The 19234-nt window shown below is 44.7% G+C and overlaps 1 protein-coding gene across 1 annotated transcript in view; it reads left to right on the top strand.

The window, feature by feature from the left end:
• IMPL2 (inositol monophosphatase family protein) overlaps positions 1-19234 on the top strand; it is a 97778-nt gene that overhangs the window by 54081 nt on the left and 24463 nt on the right. The window contains exon 5 of the mRNA XM_087398502.1: positions 18876-19000. Within this exon, the coding sequence (XP_087254628.1) occupies positions 18876-19000 (125 nt within the window). The remainder of the gene's footprint in view (positions 1-18875; positions 19001-19234) is intronic.

The following is a 19234-nucleotide window of genomic DNA, read 5'->3' as shown; positions in this document are numbered from 1 at the left end:
GGATTTGCAAGAGGTTGCTAGAGAAGAGAGAGCTGCTTCACAGGAAGCTAGAACAGTCCCTAGATGGCTGTTACAGACTCTGAAGGACAGCAGACTTTCTGTCCCTCTCCAGTAGGACAAGGGCTGGTTTAAGAGGACGGGGAGCAAGCTTTGTTGATTCAGCTTGGATGAGCCCACTGCATGATTGAGAAGAACCAAGCAGTTTTGAGGATGCTCAAGGCAATGAGCATTGGATGAGGGCCATGCTAGTAGGATTGGATTTTGTCATGAAGAACAATACATGAGTACTGGTGGATTTGCCCGAAGGAAAGAAAGCTATTGGGCCAAAGTGTGTGTACAAGATTAAAAGAAGATATGATGGTACCATTGACAGGTACAAGGCAAAGTTGATTGCCAAGGTTTATTCTCAGTAGAAGGGGATAGATTAGGATGGAACCTTTGCCCCCATTCCAAGATGACCACCATTAGGGGTGTTGTTTCATTGGCTGCTCATTTTGGTTGCAAAGTACATCAGTTGGATCTTAAAACAGCCTTTCTCAATGGGGACTTGAGTTAGCTTGTTGGTGTCAGATGTTTGGTAAGGAATTTAAAGTATGCAGGCTTTACAAGGGCTGAAAAAACAAGCCCTACGGGCTTGGTTATAGAAAATCCATACACTTTTGACCAATGGGGGTGTACAAAATAGTTCAACTACAAGCACTCTTTATGTCAAGAAAAGACAAAAAGGATTTGCTAATTATCATTCTGTATGTGGATGATATGTTTCTTGCAGGCACAAATGAAGAGAAAATTACAGAATTCAAGAAGGATCCTGGAGCTTCATTTGAAATGTCTGGTCTGGGTTTGAATGTGAGCTACCTCTCGAAGACCACAGAGGAGGAGAGAGGAGCCCAAGCAGGCTCCCCAGGTTGAGCATTAGCAGTGTTCTGTCATTGACTGCCTCTCTTGACAACGCCAACCTTCACTCGAGGCACTGCCAGCCGAGATCATCCCTTCTATCTTATTTGGATTTAGTCTCCTAGACAACATACAGAGTTTTGACACCTAGACAACAGTTATGGTTGTTTCAGAGGAAGGACAGTTGCTTCTAGAATTCTAGTGGAGCTTTCTCTTTGCATGGATCAACTCTCAACGTAGAAGCAGTCAAGTTTTGTAGTAGGCTGTGGGTCTCTATTCGAAAGAGCAGAGGAGGCAACCTTGCATACATGAAAACTTTGGTGTCTCTATCTCTAGTGGAGAGAATGATTTGATCTCGGGATCCTCTCTTTGGTGGTGGGATATCTGAGAATGAAGTGTCCGCAAGCTTGTCCTCTACAAACTCTAGTTTGCTAAAGTGTCTTGGTTCCCTATGCTGTTAGCAAGCTCAATTTTACACATCCAAGGTACCAATTAGGAGGGGCCCAACTCGTGATATGCCCAATATTTTTAGCACTTAGCCTTGGTATGTGCCTTGTAGGTCAGGTCAACTCATAGAGTTGACTTCATTGGTCAACCATATGGTTGATTTGGGGGCCATATAGGCCATTCCTTTGTACTTTCTCATCATCCATTTGCAAGTACTCTCAATTTCCTTTAGCTGTTGTTGCTCCCTTGCATTTCACTTCCTTCCATTGCTTCCTGCACCCAATAGTGGTATTAGAGCATTTTGTATCTTGCTCCTGTGAGCATCTCTTGCCTTCAGCCCTGACACTGGATTTACTTCAGCTACAATAGGTCGAGCTGCACAACATTTCACACAACATTTCCACCACTAACAGTTTGCAAGCAAATTTGTGTCATTTTTAGCGTGATAGCAGCGCTAGTTTGACGTATCATCAGTTGTACAAGTTGCGTAACAGTCGAATGGACTGTTTCTGAAGCGCAGTCCAGCATAGCCATGCAACGTCGTCAAATGTGGGCTGCATCAAATCGACTTATCAATCGTTGCTACAATCATAGTACTTGCTTGCTGCCTGCTCATCGTACATCACCATACATCAGCGGCTTTGGCTGTCCATACAATATCACGTCTGCAGTTGACCATACAAACATACGGAAATTCACCGTACAGTTCCAATTCACGTCCGTACAAGCATACAGAATTTTACCGTGCAAGTCCGGTTTGTGTCCGTAGAAGCATACGGAAGTTTGCTGTAAAGTCTGGTTTTTATCCGTACAATCGCTCATGCAGCTTGCGCCACATCCTGAAATCTGCCGTACAACTTTAAAACTGTCCATATAGTCTACCAAAAATGTCTGTACACGTAAATTTGTAGCTCTCATTTGCAAGCTCGCAAGAAATTGGGGCATTTTTCTTGTTTCAATAGATATTGTAGTAAAATTGCCGAATAGCGCACAAGTTTGGGGCTTTTCTAGCAATTGCCCTCTTTTTGGCTTAATTTTGCTCTACAAATTGCATTGGGCTGTAATTTTGCAGAAAACAAGACATTTGGCAGCTTTGCAGGCATTTTTGTCACTCAATGTGAGTTAGAATTGCAGACATTAGCTAATTTTAGCAGTCTGAATTGATAGATTTTGGGGATTTTTGCAGCTAGGTGCAATTTATTGCAAACATTGCATGCAGGAGCGTTGACATTGGCTTGAAATTGCAGCACATTGAGTCACATTGGCAGGTTGCAGCACAATTTGGAGCTTTTCATAATTTCCCTCTTTTTGGCTATTTGCCTCTCAGAATTCGGGGCTTTTGCCAGAGTGACCTTTGCTTGGTATAGCCGGATTTGGGATTTTCTTGCATTTGCCCTTTGATTTGGATATCTTGTCTTATAGATTTTGGGGCTTTTACCCCCATGGCACTCCACTTGGCACTCGTGCCCCGGAACTGCCACCATTTGGGAGCAGATTGATTTGCAGGTATTTGCCCTTTGATTTGGGCTGGCCACCTTTGACAAGAGCTTCTTTGTGGGACAAATTTTGCAGGACACCTTGTGCATTTGCTCATTGTTTGACCAGTCACTTTTGCAGTCACTTTGCAGGAGGGGTCCTTTGATTGCCTCCTCCTCCTGCAGCCTACAAATCGCATATCAGAAGATTGAGTAGTTGTCTCTCCTCCTGCAAATGTAATATCAAGCATAACCTTTGATTTTGTGGAAGATTATCCTGGCATGCCTTGTTGCTTAGTTTATTTGATGAAATCCTAAAATCCTAAAAGAGGGAGAAATGAAGGAGAAGCAACAGGGAAAGAGCAGGTGTAGACGAGAGGAACTCAAAGGGAAGTGCAAAAGATGAATAGCTGGAGCAAAGAGCAATGAATGTGTGTAAACAAAAGCCATCATTTGGTAAAAAAAAAGAGTCAGAAGACCACCTTACCAGTTAGACTGGGGGAAACTATCATGAGAGAGGACAAAAAGTATAAGCATGTGGGTTGGATAAGGAAGGGTAAAAAATGCTTCGGCAAGACAGGATTCGAAATCAAATTTGTGCTGTCAAATGTGAAAGTGGTGCTTGCTCAGGAAGGGGTGAGAAGGGCAAAGGGTGGGAAGGAAAATTGTGGGTGGGAAGGGCAAAGGGCTGCAAAGGAACGTTGAGTGCCTTTTTATCCCTGCAATGGAAATGTGAAGAAGGCCCATTTGTGTACATGCAAGATAGATGAAATTTACACCAAGAAGTGTGAGCAAGAGAGCTGAACGTAGTGCTTGCAATAGATGAAGTGAAGAAGTATAACAAAAGGGAAAGGTTTTGTCTAAGTGAAAAAACCTTATCCTTCACTAACCGTAGTTAGTGAACTAACTGTGGTTAGGGGAAAAAACCTCTAAAATGAGGGAAAAGTGCCCCTAACCTACTTATTACATTACATTGGTCACTGCTAGAATATAATAATAATTCTAACACCCCCCTGCAGTGCCAATGTCATGTACAAGGAAATAATCAATCACCAAAAGGAGATAAGTTGAGGGCGTTGCGAAATGCCTCAAACTTTTCACGTGGAAGTGCTTTCGTGAAGATGTCTGCAACATTGTCATGTGTTGACACATAGATCATACTGATCTCTCCTGCATGCAACTTCTATTTGACATAGTGATAGTGAACCTCAATGTGCTTCGTGTGAGCATGAAACACAGGATTCTTTGCCATTGCTATAGCACTCTGACTATCAGTGAGAATCAGAGAAGGACCCTCCAATGAAAGATGAAGATCAGTAAACAAACGATGCAGCCAAACACATTCAACTGTCGCTGTGAAAGCTGCCCTGTACTCAGCTTCACATGAGGAGGTAGCCACCGTAGATTGTTTCTTGCTCAACCAAGATGCAAGCATGTCCTAGAAAGAAACAATTCCCACTGGTGAACTGCCTAGTATCATAGTCTCCAGCCCAATCTGAGTCACTGTAAGCATGCATCTGCAAGTCACCCCCCCTGGGAAACATCAAGCTAAAAGACTTTGTACCTTGCAAGTAACGGAAGTCACTGTAAGCATGCATCTGCAAGTCACCCCCCTTGGGAAACATCAAGCCAAAAGACTTTGTACCTTGCAAGTAACGGAAGATGCGTTTTACAGCCTGCCAATGCATAACCTTTGGGCTGTGCATATACCTGCTCACCTGAGAAACTGAAAACTGAATATCAAGTCGTGTATTGCAGAGATAAATGAGGCATCCAACAGCTTGACTATAGAGTGTGACATCATGCATTGTAAGCTTCAGCCCCGGCTCCATGGGAGTGGACATAGGCTTGCAATCATGCATGTTAAATCTGTCCAAGAGCTTTTGAACAATGCTACGTTTCTCTTGAATAAATTGGATCCCCAAAAAGAAATGTAACAAGCCCAAGTCTGACATATCAAATGTAGCTTTCAATTGGGCTTTGAAATCTGCAATTACTTCCTCATTTGATCCGGTGAGCAGCATGTCATCTACATAAAGAATGATGACCAAAATGTCCCCCCCATCCTTCTTGATGTAGAGGGTGCTCTCAGTTGGACTATTGTGCAGCCCCTTGCTGGTCAGAAAGGCATCAATTTTGGCATACCATGCACGTGGGGCTTGTTTCAGCCCATACAAAGCTTTTTTCAGCTTGCATACTTGATGTGCATTTCCTGAAATTTCAAAGCCCGGAGGTTGTTTGACATAAACCTCTTCCAATAAGTCTCCATTAAGGAAAGCTGTTTTAATGTCCAATTGATGAACATTCCATTCAAAATTTGCAGCCATTGCTATAATTGACCTGATGGTGGTCATCGTGGATGTAGGAGCAAAAGTCTCCTCATAATCTATGCCCTTTTTTTGAGCATATCCTTTTGCAACCAGCCTTGCCTTGTACCGATCAATGGACCCATCTGGCTTTCTTTTGACTTTGAAAACCCACTGTGTACCTATGGCATTCTTACCTGGTGGCGAATCCACAACATCCCAAGTCTGATTTTTATGAATGGACTGCAACTCATCGTGCATGGCATTCATCCAATGCACATTATCCTTTGCTTCTTCAAATGTCTCAGGCTCCTCCTCATCAAGAAGAGTACCTGCATAAGCTGATTCAACTGAATGAGCTCCCTCCATGTGCCTTACTGCACTACGAGTTCTGCCAGGCAATGGAGCTTTAAGTCTACTCTCCCTGAGAGTCTGAAGCAACCAATGCGGGACTGTTTTGGCTGCGTGTATCTCTTGAATTTCTTGCTTGACAACTTCATCCACACCCTGAGGTTGTACCAATTCAACTGGGGGCTGAATCTGTACTTGTGGAACTGGCGGAGGTTGCCGTAAATTCTGAGTTTCAGCGGGGGAACCAAATGCTATAGGAAGCATCCCCTCAAACACATCATTTGAAGAGGCCAGAATCTGAAATTCACCATGTGTATGTGCATAATTTTCAGAGAACATAACATCTCTACTAACAAAAATCTTGCGTGTAGCAGGATTATAGAGACGATAGCCTTTGCTTTGTGAACTATATCCCACAAAAATGCATTTGAGTGCCTTATCTGACAACTTGTGTCTGAATTCCACAGGCACGGGGGCATATGCAACACAACCAAAAACTCTGAAGTGGTCCATTGAAGGCTTTCTCCCATGCCATGCCTCATAGGTGAGACGTGGGAGTGAGAGAGAAAGAGAGAGCACACCGACACACACAGTAGACACGAGAGTGTGGGGATAATGAAGTATGTGTGTACCTCCCAAGCACACAGTCAACCTTTTATATCAATGGATAAGGTTACAACACTAAGTACACCGTACTTAGTGTACTTAGCAATAAAAGTACTAACTGTACTTAAGTGTACTAACTGTACTGGGGTGGCCATAATTCCTTTACCCCAACAACCTCCCACTTAAAGGCAATATGTCCTCAAGTAAAAATAAATGAGAAAAATACAGCATATACACAATGGAGTACATGGCCAAATGAGGCTCAACCTATACCCATCAACTGTCGGCAGTGTGCAAACCGCTCTGCAGGCAAGCCTTTTGTCAACAAATCTGCTGGATTGTCATCCGTGTGAATCTTGACAAGCTGAATCAGCTTATCATCTATCACCTCTCTGATGAAGTGATACTTCACATCAATGTGCTTCGTCTTTGCATGAAAGATAGGATTGTGTGCCAACTGAATAGCACTCTGACTGTCACAATGCAGCAATGGAATATCACCTGTAATGCCCAAGTCTCCCACTAGCCGAGATAGCCATAAGGCCTCCTTGCATGCCTCTGTAGCTGCAATATATTCAGCTTCCGTGGTAGACAAGGCTATGCACTGCTGCATCCTTGATACCCATGACACTGCACCTCCAGTGAATGTATAAACATAACCGGTAGTAGACTTCCGGTTATCTGGATGACCAGCATAATCTGAATCCACATAACCATGCACCTTTGCATCCTGCTTGCCAAAGCATATGCACAACTCCTGTGTGTCCTTCAGGGATCTCATGATACCTTTCACTGCATCCCAATGCTTCTTGCCTGGATTTGCCATATACCTGCTAACCACTCCCATTGCAAACGCAATATCAGGTCTGGTAGCAACCATGGCATACATGAGACTGCCACAAGCTGAAGCATACGGAATCTTGGCCATTTCAGCCCTATCAGCATCTGACTGTGGGCTATCCATTGCACTGAGTTTCACGTATGGAGGCAATGGAGAACTAAGGGTCTTCCCCCCCTCCATATAAAACCTTTGCAATACTTTGCCAATATACTCGGTTTGAGACAAATACAACAAATGCTGTCCCCTGTCTCTCCGTATCCGCATGCCCAGTATGTGATTTGCATCACCAAGGTCCTTCATATCAAAGGCCTCATGCAATCTCTTCTTAAGGTCATCAAGCTCCTTACGAGCCTTACCAGCAATAAGCATGTCATCCACATATAAAATGAGAATGATTAAGCTGCCATTTGCAGCCCTTTTGGTATATAAGCAGTGATCGACATCACTTCTCCTGAAACCTTGGGACTTCATGAAGGTATCAAATTTCTTTTACCATTCCCTTGGTGCCTGTTTCAGCCCATAAAGGCTCTTCTTAAGCTTGCATACAAGGGACTCCTTGCCCTTGACTGCAAATCCCTCTGGCTGCTGCATGTAGATCTCCTCATGAAGATCACCGTGAAGAAAAGCTGTCTTCACATCCATTTGGCATAATTCCAAATCCTCACATGCAACCAAAGCAAGTACAGTCCTGAGTGTGGTCATCTTAACCACTGGAGAAAAGATCTCATCAAAGTCGACACCATACTCCTGCTTAAAGCCCTTGGCAGCCAACCTGGCTTTATACCTTGGCTTAGCTCCAAGTGTGACTTTCAATCTATACACCCACTTACATGGCAGTACTTTCATGCCCTTAGGCAACTGCACCAATTTCCAAGTACCATTTTTATGGAGACTGTCCATTTCGGACTTCATGGCTAGTTCCCATAGCCTTTTATCATGCATTTGCATGGCTTCCTTGTAACAGGAAGGTTCTCCACAGTCTGTAAGCATAATAAAATCTGCCCCTGGAACAAATCTGTCTGGCTGCCTCGTTTGTCGAGTGGACCTTCGGACCCATTGGTCTTGCTGTCCAGCCTGCTGTTCACCTAAAACAGGTGGCTGTTCCAGTAGATCAGGCTGCAGAATTATGCCTGGGAGATCTTCCAAAGGTGGTATATCCTGTAGGACATCTTCCGCCACTGCGGGGTGTCCATTTGGACCTGCTGCAGCATCATGCATTGGCTGATTTCGCTGCTGTTGTGGCTTATTTGCAGCCTGCCTGAATTGTACAGGATGTCCCGAGTCATCAATGTCAACCTCTGAAGCATCAAAGGAGGTTTTCTTGTCCAAAGCTCCTCTGGCACTATGCCATCCAGTCTCTTATTTGGTGACCTATTGATGAGGTGTACTGCTGTTTTTACAGCCTCAGCCCAAAATCCATAAGATAAAGCAGCATGTGACGTCATAGAGCGGACCTTTTCCTGTATGGTTCTGTTCATACGCTCTGCAGTGCCATTCTGCGGTGGACTGTAAGGAGCAAGGAGTTCCCTTTTAATACCTCTAGCATCACAAAATGCATTGAATGCATTAGATATATACTCCCCACCGTTATCTGACCGCAAAGCCTTCAATGTTCTGCCTGTTTGGTTCTCAACCAAAGCAAGCCATTTCTGGAACACTGGAAAGACATCACTCTTCAATCGAAGAGGATACACCCACACCTTCCGTGTGGAATCATCTATAAATGTGACAAAGTACCGTGCACCTCCAAGTGAAGGACTAGGCATCTCACACACATCTGTATGCACAAGCTCAAGTTGAGCATCTTTATGTCCTAATCTCCTCTTATGAGGACACTATAATTGTCTACCATATATGCAGTGCTCACAAAACTTTAAATCAGAAAATTTCAGAGACGGTAAGTAGCCAAGGCGAGCCAATTGCTCCATTCCACTTATGCTCATATGTCCCAACCGGCTATGCCACATAGAAATATTCGGCAGCTCGGTGGCATGAATATCAGTATGATTACATACTTTAGCATGAAGGGTATACATCATGTCAACCTTAGGACCTCTGGCAACAACCAGGGCACCTTTGGTGACCTTCCAGAAACCATGACCAAAGCTGGTCACAAAACCTTTGTCATCCAACATGCCAGTAGAAATCAAAATTTTCTTGACTTCGGGTACATGCCTGACATTGTGAAGCATAAGCTGAGTACCATCAGCAAATACAAGCCTGACATCTCCAACACCGACAATATTGCATGCATGATTATCCCCTAGAAACACGACTCCATCCTGCATACCTGACAAACAACTCTCTGTAAGGTGTAACATGGAATGAGGCACCTGAGTCAATGATCCAAGAGTGCATGTCTGCAAAACCGCCTGCATGGAGAGCATGAGCATCCAAAGTAGAGAGAAATAGAACCTCTCCCTCACTGTCATAACCGTGTGTAGAATGAAGCTCTTCAATCTTCACACTGCTCTTGCCCTTGCTTACTGGTACAATTGACTTTGCATCTGACGCATCAGTGTCCTTGGCCTTGTCTCTCTTATCATTTTTCGGTTTAAAGCACTGCTTTTTGGTATTTCCCTTTTTGCCACAGTAGTAGCACTCAGCATCTTTGTTTGAGCGGGACTTGCTCCTGCCTTTTCCCCTTTCCTGTTATTTGCCTCTTTGCTGACTTCTCCCCCTTGCATTCAAGGCATTGTTAGGCTTTACTGCATCTTGAGCTTTCAGCTTCTGCTCTTCTTGCAAAATCAGCCCTGTGATATCTGCAAAACTTATGAAAGTGTTTGCATTTGTCACAGCTGTGGTGAACGTATCCCAACTCTCAGGAAGAGAGATCAAGAGTGCCATACCCTTGGTTTCCTCATCCACCATGTACTTCTGATTCGCAAGCTGAGTAACAATTGAATTAAACTCATTGAGATGTGCATCCATGGAGGTCCCTTCCTTCATCTTCAGATTGAAGAACTTGCGCAACCAATATATCTTTGTGGCTGCACTTTGCTGCTCATATGTGTCCTGTAGCTTTTTCCACACACCCCAGGCTGTAGTTTCACCGTCCACATTCCAAACAACACTCTCATGGAGTGACGATTCAATTATGGACTTTGCCGACAGATCGGCCAGTGCCCAAGCATCATCAGATATGCGAGTGGGCTTCACACCTTTGTGTACAATAGGAGCATGAAACTGCCTGAAGATTAGCAAGACCATCTTTTTCCACATGGGGTAGTTAGCAGCACCCTGCAACTTCTTAATATTAAGAAGAGAGGACTCCGAGGATGAAGCCATTACAATCAGCAAGAAATATAACCCACACTTGGGTGCCCAACTCCCTGCAAACCAAGTGCACACAGGCACTTGAACTGTGCTCAAAAAATTTAATTCCTGCAGCGGAACAACAGGAACTGCACCTGCAACTGTTTCTCCCACTTAAACAGAGAATTATAACTGTTTACTGCTTGCTGCAGTTTCTGAACAGCAACTCTGTTTGCATCATTAAATGCACTGTTGTACAATCAGCAGTACTCTGATATTAAAACAGCATCTGCCCTGCAATTACAGTGAAAAACAGCAGTGTATTTTGCACTCTGTACTTCTGTACAGTGACTGTAATCAGCCCCACAGTTGACACAGAACAGTACCTGACTGTACCAAAAAGTACAGAATCAGTAAATGACTGTTTGACTGCTCAAACCTGTCAACTTCAAGCTTCTAGATACCACTAAAACTGTATAACACAGTTTAGAGTAGGATTTAGGCAAAAGCCCCTTGACTGGAGGCAAAATTCTCACAATTTGAGTGCATTTACCGCTTCACTGACCACTGTAAGGCATTTAATTGCTTCCCCCAGCACTGATATGCATCCAATTGCAAAACCCCCAATTTGACTGGCACATTCAGTGCTCAAGTCTACAATGTAGTGCTCAATGCATCTTCCACTGTCCCGTAGGTCAACAAATGCATACGAATCCTACAAGAATCAACTCCAAACAGGAGGATAAACGCAATGCGTGCGTATACAAGCCAATACTTGGCACTGGCTACAAAAGCCCCTTGATTCTGCAATCCAATGTTGAGGATTTCCTCACACAGTAGGCAAGACTGTATATCTGCTTACTGTACTTGCATTTGACCAGTAATGCTCACAATGAGCTCGAAGACTGCACCTGTACCTGCAAGTACACGAGTGCTATAGGAAGACGGAGCGTACCGTAAGAAATCAGAGGAAGGGGGGGCGACTGATTTCGCTGCAATAGCAACCGAAACCAGATCTGGTATCCCCCAACGGGCACCTGTGCCTGTATCGCTGCCGGAGCAGTTGGCGAGCTCCTGGCGGGAGCTCGTAGGCCTGGCGGGCTGCTGGCGAGTTGCTCGCCCGCGTGGCGAGCTGATGGCGGGCTACTGCAGGCGTCGCCTGGCTGGCGACCTGGCGACGCTGCTAGCTGGCGTCGCTTGGTTGGGCGACGCTGGCGGCGTTTGCTGGCGCCGCCGCTGTTGGCGTCGCCTGTGGGCGACGCTGGCTTCGTTGGCTGCTGGCACTGGTAGCGTTGGTTGCTGCCGGCTCTGCTGAAGCAGCAGCTCGTTGCTGCTGGCGGCGAAATGCAGCAGCTTAGGCTGTTGCTGCTGCTGCTTGAAGACGCTGCTGCTGGCGAGCTCCACAACACAATGCTGCTGCTGCTAGTCCTCAAATCGTTGCTGCTGTTGGACGAATGCTGAGACCCACGTTTGGGCAAGTGTTGCAAACAGAAAACGTGGTGCAGCTGAGAGGACGAGTGGGAGGGAGATGTGCAAGCTCAAGCTCTGATACCAGTTGAGACGTGGGAGTGAGAGAGAAAGAGAGAGCACACCGACACACACAGTAGACACGAGAGTGTGGGGATAATGAAGTATGTGTGTACCTCCCCAAGCACACAGTCAACCTTTTATATCAATGGATAAGGTTACAACACTAAGTACACCGTACTTAGTGTACTTAGCAATAAAAGTACTAACTGTACTGGGGTGGCCATAATGCCTTTACCCCAACAATAGGGAGTGATTGTCTTCAAAGCCTTTGTAGGAGCCCGATTCAAAATATAGTTGGCACACATGAGGCCTTCCAGCCAAAACCTGTGCGGCAACTTCTTACTTGTGAGCATGCATCTCTCCATTTCCATGGCGGTGTGATTCTTCCGCTCAGCTTTGCCATTCTATTGAGATGTAAGCCTCACTGTAAGCTGATGCATAATGCCTTTTTCTTTCAGAAATGTCTCAAATTCATGAGACATATACTCCCTCCCTCGATCTGTGCGAAGTGTCTGCACCTTGAGTCCTGTCTCATTTTCAACCATAGCCACAAAGTTTTTGAAATGCATAAACACTTCTGATTTTGCCTTGAGACCATAGACCCAAGTGTAATTGGTAAATTCATCTATGAATGTAACAAAATAGAGATAACCCCCAAAAGCAGGTGTCCTCATGGGACCGTAGACATCACTGTGAATAAGCTGCAATTTTCTTGTAGCTTTCACTGTACCATCCTTCTTAAAGGGAAGCCTATGCATTTTGCCAAGAATGCAGCCCTCACATGCATGAGGAGGAGGTGACTCCAAAGGAGGCAATGCATCAACCATATCATGCCTGTGAAGTGTCATTCAGCTGCCATAGCTCATGTGCCCATACCTGGCATGCCATAACTCCGCATTTTGCATCGCAGCAGTGGGAGTGCTAACTGATAATGCAAGATGGGATCTTTTCTCATATAAATCAAGCTGAAAAAGACCCCGATACAAAGTGCCAGACAACCTCAAAGCATAGTCATTTTCTTTGTCTCTGACTACACACTTGTCATCATAAAAAACAACCTGAAATCCTTCTCTATTGAGAGAGGACACTGAAAGCAAATTCTTCTTTATACCTGGCACAAAGAGTACATCTGAAATTCTGAAATCTGTGCCATCAGTGGATGTGAGAATAATGTCTCCCACTCCACACACCGAATAAGAAGAATTATTTGCACAAGTTATCTTCTTCTTGGTGGGTGAAGAATGCAGAGTCACAAACATATTTTTCTTGGAAGTTATGTGCTTTGAAGCACCATTGTCAAAATACCAAGTATGTAGTGTCTCATCAACACTAAAAGAGCATTCATCCTTTGAAGGATCGTAACTGCAAGTCAAGAAAGCATGTGGGTCATCATCATTAGTGGCTGTAGTATCTGAACTACCCACTGAAAAATCTGAAGTGCAAGACAAAAAGGCATAGTGCTCTTCAACCAAGTTGGTTGCAACATCTCCTCCATCATGAGAATGTGGAACTGATGCATCTGACACAGCCATACCGGAATCCCTTTTCTTCTATTTGGCTATGCGCTTCTTGCACTCTCCGATATAATGACCTGGCTTCTTGCAATAATGACAGATGCCCTTCTTTTTCTGCTTATTTGTATCACCCTGTGCCTTATAAGAAGGCTGTCTAGAATCAGATGTATGCTGATGTGTGGACTGATTGGCATGTGGCTTATGCTGCCCTTTACCCTTGGGCTTAAACTTGGAGAGCATAGCATGCTCGCCAGCCCGGGTTGCCATATTTTTGCATGTTTGTTCCTCCTGCAACAGAAGTCCTACCAACTCGTGAAAGGAGAGAGGATTGCTGCCCCCCTCAATGACAGATTCAGCGAGGTGTGGAAACCGAGATAGGACTCAGGAAAAGAGTTCAGAGTGGTGGTGATCTCTCTGAATCCGGAATGACTTCATCAATATTCAGCAATTGTTCCCTGAGGTCCTGAAGCTTTGTGAGGTGAGAGTTCATGGAATCTCCCTCCTCCATATTTGTATGAGAAAGTTCTCGCTTTAGAAAGGAAACCCTGGCATTGTTTCTTGCTGCAAACATACTTCAAGTATCTCCCAAGCTGCCATAGATGTCTTGCATGACCGAATATGAGGTATAATGAACCTCTTGACAGAAAGAGAAATTACTGAAAGAGCTTGTGCATCTCTAGAGTCCCATCTTTTTTGCTCTGCTGTGGGAGCTCCTGGAGCTGCTGCTCCAACCACCTGTGCTGTATTTGTACCTCTACCCCTGCCTCCAACTGTGGGAGTGACAGGTGTAGTCGTTGTATCTGGTCTTGCTTCATCTCCATTGACATAATCCCAAAGATGTCTGCTAACCAAGATGTTGCGAACCATGAAACTCCACAAGGAGTAGTTGGGGCCATCCAACTTATCCTCCTGTGTGAGAACCCCGAACACCTCATTGGAGTTGTTCTGAGCCATTTATACCAAATAATATAAAAAAAAAAGCAGACTGACCAACTGAAATCCCTTCTTGGGATATAAAATGCACAAGTAAAATCTGCAAAGAAAAACATGCCCACAGTGACAAATATTGTTACAGCCTGTCAAAGGTTCAGAATGCACTTCAATTGTCCTGCAAATGCTCTAAAAAACTTCCAAAAAACACTGCAGAATTTGCCAATGTCTGCAATGTCACTCAAAGTGAGTTCAAAATTGCCTGCAACAGTCCCAAAATGCTTTTACACTGCCAAATTGCATTAAAAGCCCCAATTTCTTCAGGGAAATTGCATCCAAAAGAGGGCAAATTGCCTGAAAGCCCCAAAAATGCAAGAAATTGCCGTGTAAAGCAAAAAGCCCCAAATTTTTGCAAGGAATCGCAATTCAAAAGGGGCAAATTGACTGAAAGCCCCAATTTGCAATTTATCTGCAAAAAGAACCAAATTCTACTGCCTATGTGTGCAAATGAGCACACCCTTAATCCCAAAATGCACTTGCTTGAATCCACAACCAGAATCCACAGCCAAACAATGGCTATTGCACAAATGCCTGACAAAGATAAAAACACCTGCAAGATTCACGTGCAATGAGACTTGCTTGAATCCACAACTAGAATCCACAGCCAAACAATGGCTATTGCACAAATGCCTGACAAAGATAAAAACACCTGCAAGATTCACCTGCAATGAGAACTCTCCAAATGACCAAGGCACCAGTTTGCAGAAGGATTAGAACAGCCTGTATAGTATGGATTGTACGGTTGTACGGACATCTAACGAGAGCTGTACGGCCCAGCGCATGTACAATTGATCAAAATAGTACGGATGACCGTACTATTGTACGGCCTAATACACGTTGATGGAGCAGCTGTTGCAAGTACGTACGGAAGAACTGGCAATACGAACAGTGCAAGAAAGCAGGTGTACGGTCAACCAATCGGTAGTCTGTTGTCAGTTGTACGGCAATCGTACAACAAAGGTACAATGCAGGTACATACGACAGTGTACGGATGGACGACATCACTTGTACGGACGGGCTGTACGCAGAATGTACAGACGACAGTACTCGTACGGCGCTGTACGTACGACGGATTCCACTGTACGGAACAACCAACTATGGCTGTATGGAGTCGTCCGTACAAATTGTACGCAAATAGAAGGTCCAGCAAGGGGTTGGATGTAACGGGCTGTGAGCAGGGAGCTAGGAGCTAGGCTTGAAGCTAGGAGCAGGGTCTTGCGGCTCTGATACCAAATGTGAGCAAGAGAGCTGAACGTAGTGCTTGCAATAGATGAAGTGAGTTAGGGGGAAAAACCTCTAAAATGAGGGAAAAGTGCCCCTAACCTACTTATTACATTACATTGGTCACTGCTAGAATATAATAATAATTCTAACAAGAAGTTGTTTCAAAAAACTCTAGGAAAGTGGCTCAACATGTTGTGGAGGCTCTTGACATAAACATGAGAAATAATGTCATGAAGATGATAGATGCGGAGCTGGGATCATTGAGTCACGAGAATACTAGCATATGGACGGTCTTTTATAATGCCTAAGTTATCATTAGGGTAGATGAAAGATGGCATGAGAGGAGCTTGGAAGTGAATTGAAAGTAAGCCACATATCCATAAAGCTATAGGTAGCATACATGGTGCTCCCTCTTGAATCCCGTACATCTTGTCAGAAAATAGAGAGCCGCTTGCTGTAGCTATTAGAGGTGGTGGCCTTCACCCCTTGTGTGGTTATTGGTTTCATTAAAGGAGCTCGCGATATGTGACACGTGTACAAGATGAATGGGGACTTATACCATAAGCTATAATGTGAATTGGAGATCCTTGGATATATTGGGCCTTGAACCCCTCTCTCTCATATCCCTCCCGGGATATTTTGGGAGGAGAGACTCCAACCTGGCTATGGGGCGGGATTGGGACCTCGTACCCGAGGCTGACACATAGCTCTCTGTAGAGCCAATTGTAGGCTCAAGGAAGCGGAAGGAGGTACAAACATGGAGCAAAGAGCTGAAAGCCATCACATCAACAACTAAATGAAATGAAAGTACAAAGTACAATAAAAGAGAACCCTAGGACCTAGTGTCCTAGTGGTACCACTAGTACTAGGTGTCATAAGACACTAAAAGTACTAGGTGACCTAAGTGCCAATAACTAAAGCTACATGGCACATACTAGGGCCCAGAGGGCATCAATACGACAAGGAGAAGATGGCCTATAAACCCCCTTCCATGGTACAAACATGGAGCAAAGAGCTGAAAGCTGTCACATCAACAACTAAATGAAATGAAAGTACAAAGTATAATAAAAGAGAACCCTAGGACCTAGTGTCCTAGTGGTACCACTAGTACTAGGTGTCATAAGACACTAAAAGTACTAGGTGACCTAAGTGCCAATAACTAAAGCTACATGGCACAATTAGGGCCCAGAGGGCATCAATACGACCAGGAGAAGATGGCCTACACCAACAATGGTATTAGAGCAGCCGATCAGATTGCGGACTGTGCAAGATTTTGGCGCAGCCCCTGTCGGTGTCACGTGGCTTAGCACGGCATTTCCATTTTTGACTAGCTGAGTTGTCGCGATCTGTAGGCAGCTTTGAGTGCTACTTAATTTGATTTTACGGTGGCGGCTCTTAATGACCCCATGACGTCAATGTGTGCCTCTCGTGGACTTTGGCAGACATGCTACCCATGGAATTTGTGGCGGCCAGTCTTTGTGGTTGGTGTGAACTTTGGGGCAACTTTGGTTTGTCGACCCCCATGCACATCGCCTTGTTTGGTTTGATCAGGTTCGTCAGTCTGGTTTACCCAGGCACAGGGGGGTGTTGGAGGTGGTGGCCTTCACCCCTTGTGTGGTTAGTGGTTTCATTGAGGGAGCTCGCGGGAATGTGACACCTGTACAAGATGAATGGGGACTTATCCCATAAGCTATAATGTGAATTGGAGATCCTTTGATATATTTGGCCTTGAACCCCTCTCTCTCATATCCCTCCGGGGATTTGTTGGGAGGAGAGAGGCTCCAGCCTGGCTATGGGGCAGGATTGGGACCAAGTATCCGAGGCTGACACGTGGCTCTCTCTGCCGATCCAACAGTAGCCAACTCCCCAACCGTGGAGAAGTTGTCCCAAGCTTCACACAATGCAAAACAATCTCACCCCGTCTTGCACACACACGTGTTGCTGAAGTAGACACGCACATCTGGATGAATAGACAGCCATGTGGACACCAACAGAATATTTGTTACGCTCCTAAAAGGGACAGAACCATATACAAAATACTCTGCTCAAAGTTTGCCACATGGACAGCTTGCTGCTGCTCCACCTCGCAGTAAACTGAGGGCTTCACCTACTGTCCTACTGCTGTTCACCTCCTTCAGATGCGTAGACCAACAATGACCTTCTGTGTCCCCCAAAAGGATTTTCCAGGGCAGGACTTTGCTGCTCCTATGTGTGCACTTTTTCTTGCTCTTCTCCCTTATGGAGATCTGCAGACGTGAATGCCACAACTACTGAATGAATGGACCCCGTCATTCCCTAACGGGGTCCATTTTTATGGGGCTGCCTCATAGTCTGGCCGACCAGCTCCAGAAGTAGCCGACCAAAGACAGGCCGACCCTGCCCTAATTCTGCCATCACCAGCTGTCTGTACGGCCATCTGTACAGACCTGTACAGTGACCCCTCTAAGCTGGCCTGGCCCGCTCTCTGTGAGCCCTGAATCCTGTGGATTGCTGTTCTGCAGTCCTGTCTGCTGACCTTTCTCTTGGGCCTATAAAAGACCCTTTGGCAGCCCTTCTTGGCTGCCTCATTTATTGGCACTGCTCCCCACTTCTTTGGGCCTTGTACCAAACTGCATAGGCCTCTAGATGCTGCCTACATGGCAGCCACTAGATCCCATGCCCCTTTCTCTCTTCTCAGGTTACCCCACATGGAATCTATGTTCTCAGCCCATGTGGGCTCGCTCTGATCCCTGTCTTTGCTACCGGTCATCCTTCCACATGTCCTCATTTGGGGGCTCACAGACTACTAATCGCCGACACATCTTTGTAGCATGTGTGGCTGATTCATCCTGTATCAGCCAAACATTTCCCATATCTATCTGGGAAGGTGCACATCTATAGATACTGCTGGATGCCAAATTGTTGTCCTCTCTCTTGAACCCAGTGCTGAGCGTCTGTTGTGTTAGAAAATGATGTGGGATCTAATGTTCTGATTCAATTCAGATTAATCAAACAAGTCTATATCAAAGAAACCATCAGTTTTTTCATGAGACTTTGAGAGGACATTGGTCAGGAAATATCTGATTTCTCTCATTATATATGAATAAAAGCCGATGGGTGCTAGTTGCTATGAAAGGGAAGGCATAGCTAGTGGTCATGTTCTCATTTTTTATCTTTTTCATTGGATCTATTCATGTCAAGTTGGTTTATGAACGAAATCGAATTTGATGGCTTGAAATAACTGATAGCATCTTATTGTTTTTCAGAAAGCTTTTGTTATATCTCATTATTTCCTGTAGTGAGTTTGAGAGTGTTATGTGGCTAGGGTTCTGTATTTTATGTGAATGCTTATGTATTAGTGAGTATTAATGGCGTCTTTAAAATTAAAGCTTTTAGCTATAAACTGCTGTTAAAGCTACAAACATTACAAATACTAATGCTAGGGATGTGAATTTGGTAGGTCATCGGAATCATAGATCAGCCTATCCTTAAAGAGCGCTGGATTGGAGTAAGGGGTAGAAGAACACTTTTGAATGATCAAGAGATTTCAACACGTCCATGCAACATTTTGGGCAGTGCGTACTTGTATGGTTTTCTTTTGTTTCATTTTACCGCATCATGATGCTTTTGCCGTACATTTTGAACTGCCAGGAGCTTACTGGATTTTCTTTTTTCGGCTAGAAAAGATGGTTTACAGTGAATATTAGAGCCGTGCTATTAATTTTCTTTGAGGACAACATGAACGAACAGTTGGTGGTGTTAATATTAACATTAGTTTGGTGGAAGGCCAGAAAAAATGTCCTAGGACACTTCTATGTC

Source organism: Dipteris shenzhenensis, chromosome 27, assembly GCF_047967505.1.
Source record: "Dipteris shenzhenensis isolate YYH24624 ecotype China chromosome 27, Dip_SZ_1.0, whole genome shotgun sequence".
NCBI lineage: Eukaryota > Viridiplantae > Streptophyta > Polypodiopsida > Gleicheniales > Dipteridaceae > Dipteris > Dipteris shenzhenensis.
Note: the sequence above shows the minus strand (reverse complement) of the source record. Positions and strands in the feature narration are given on the sequence as shown.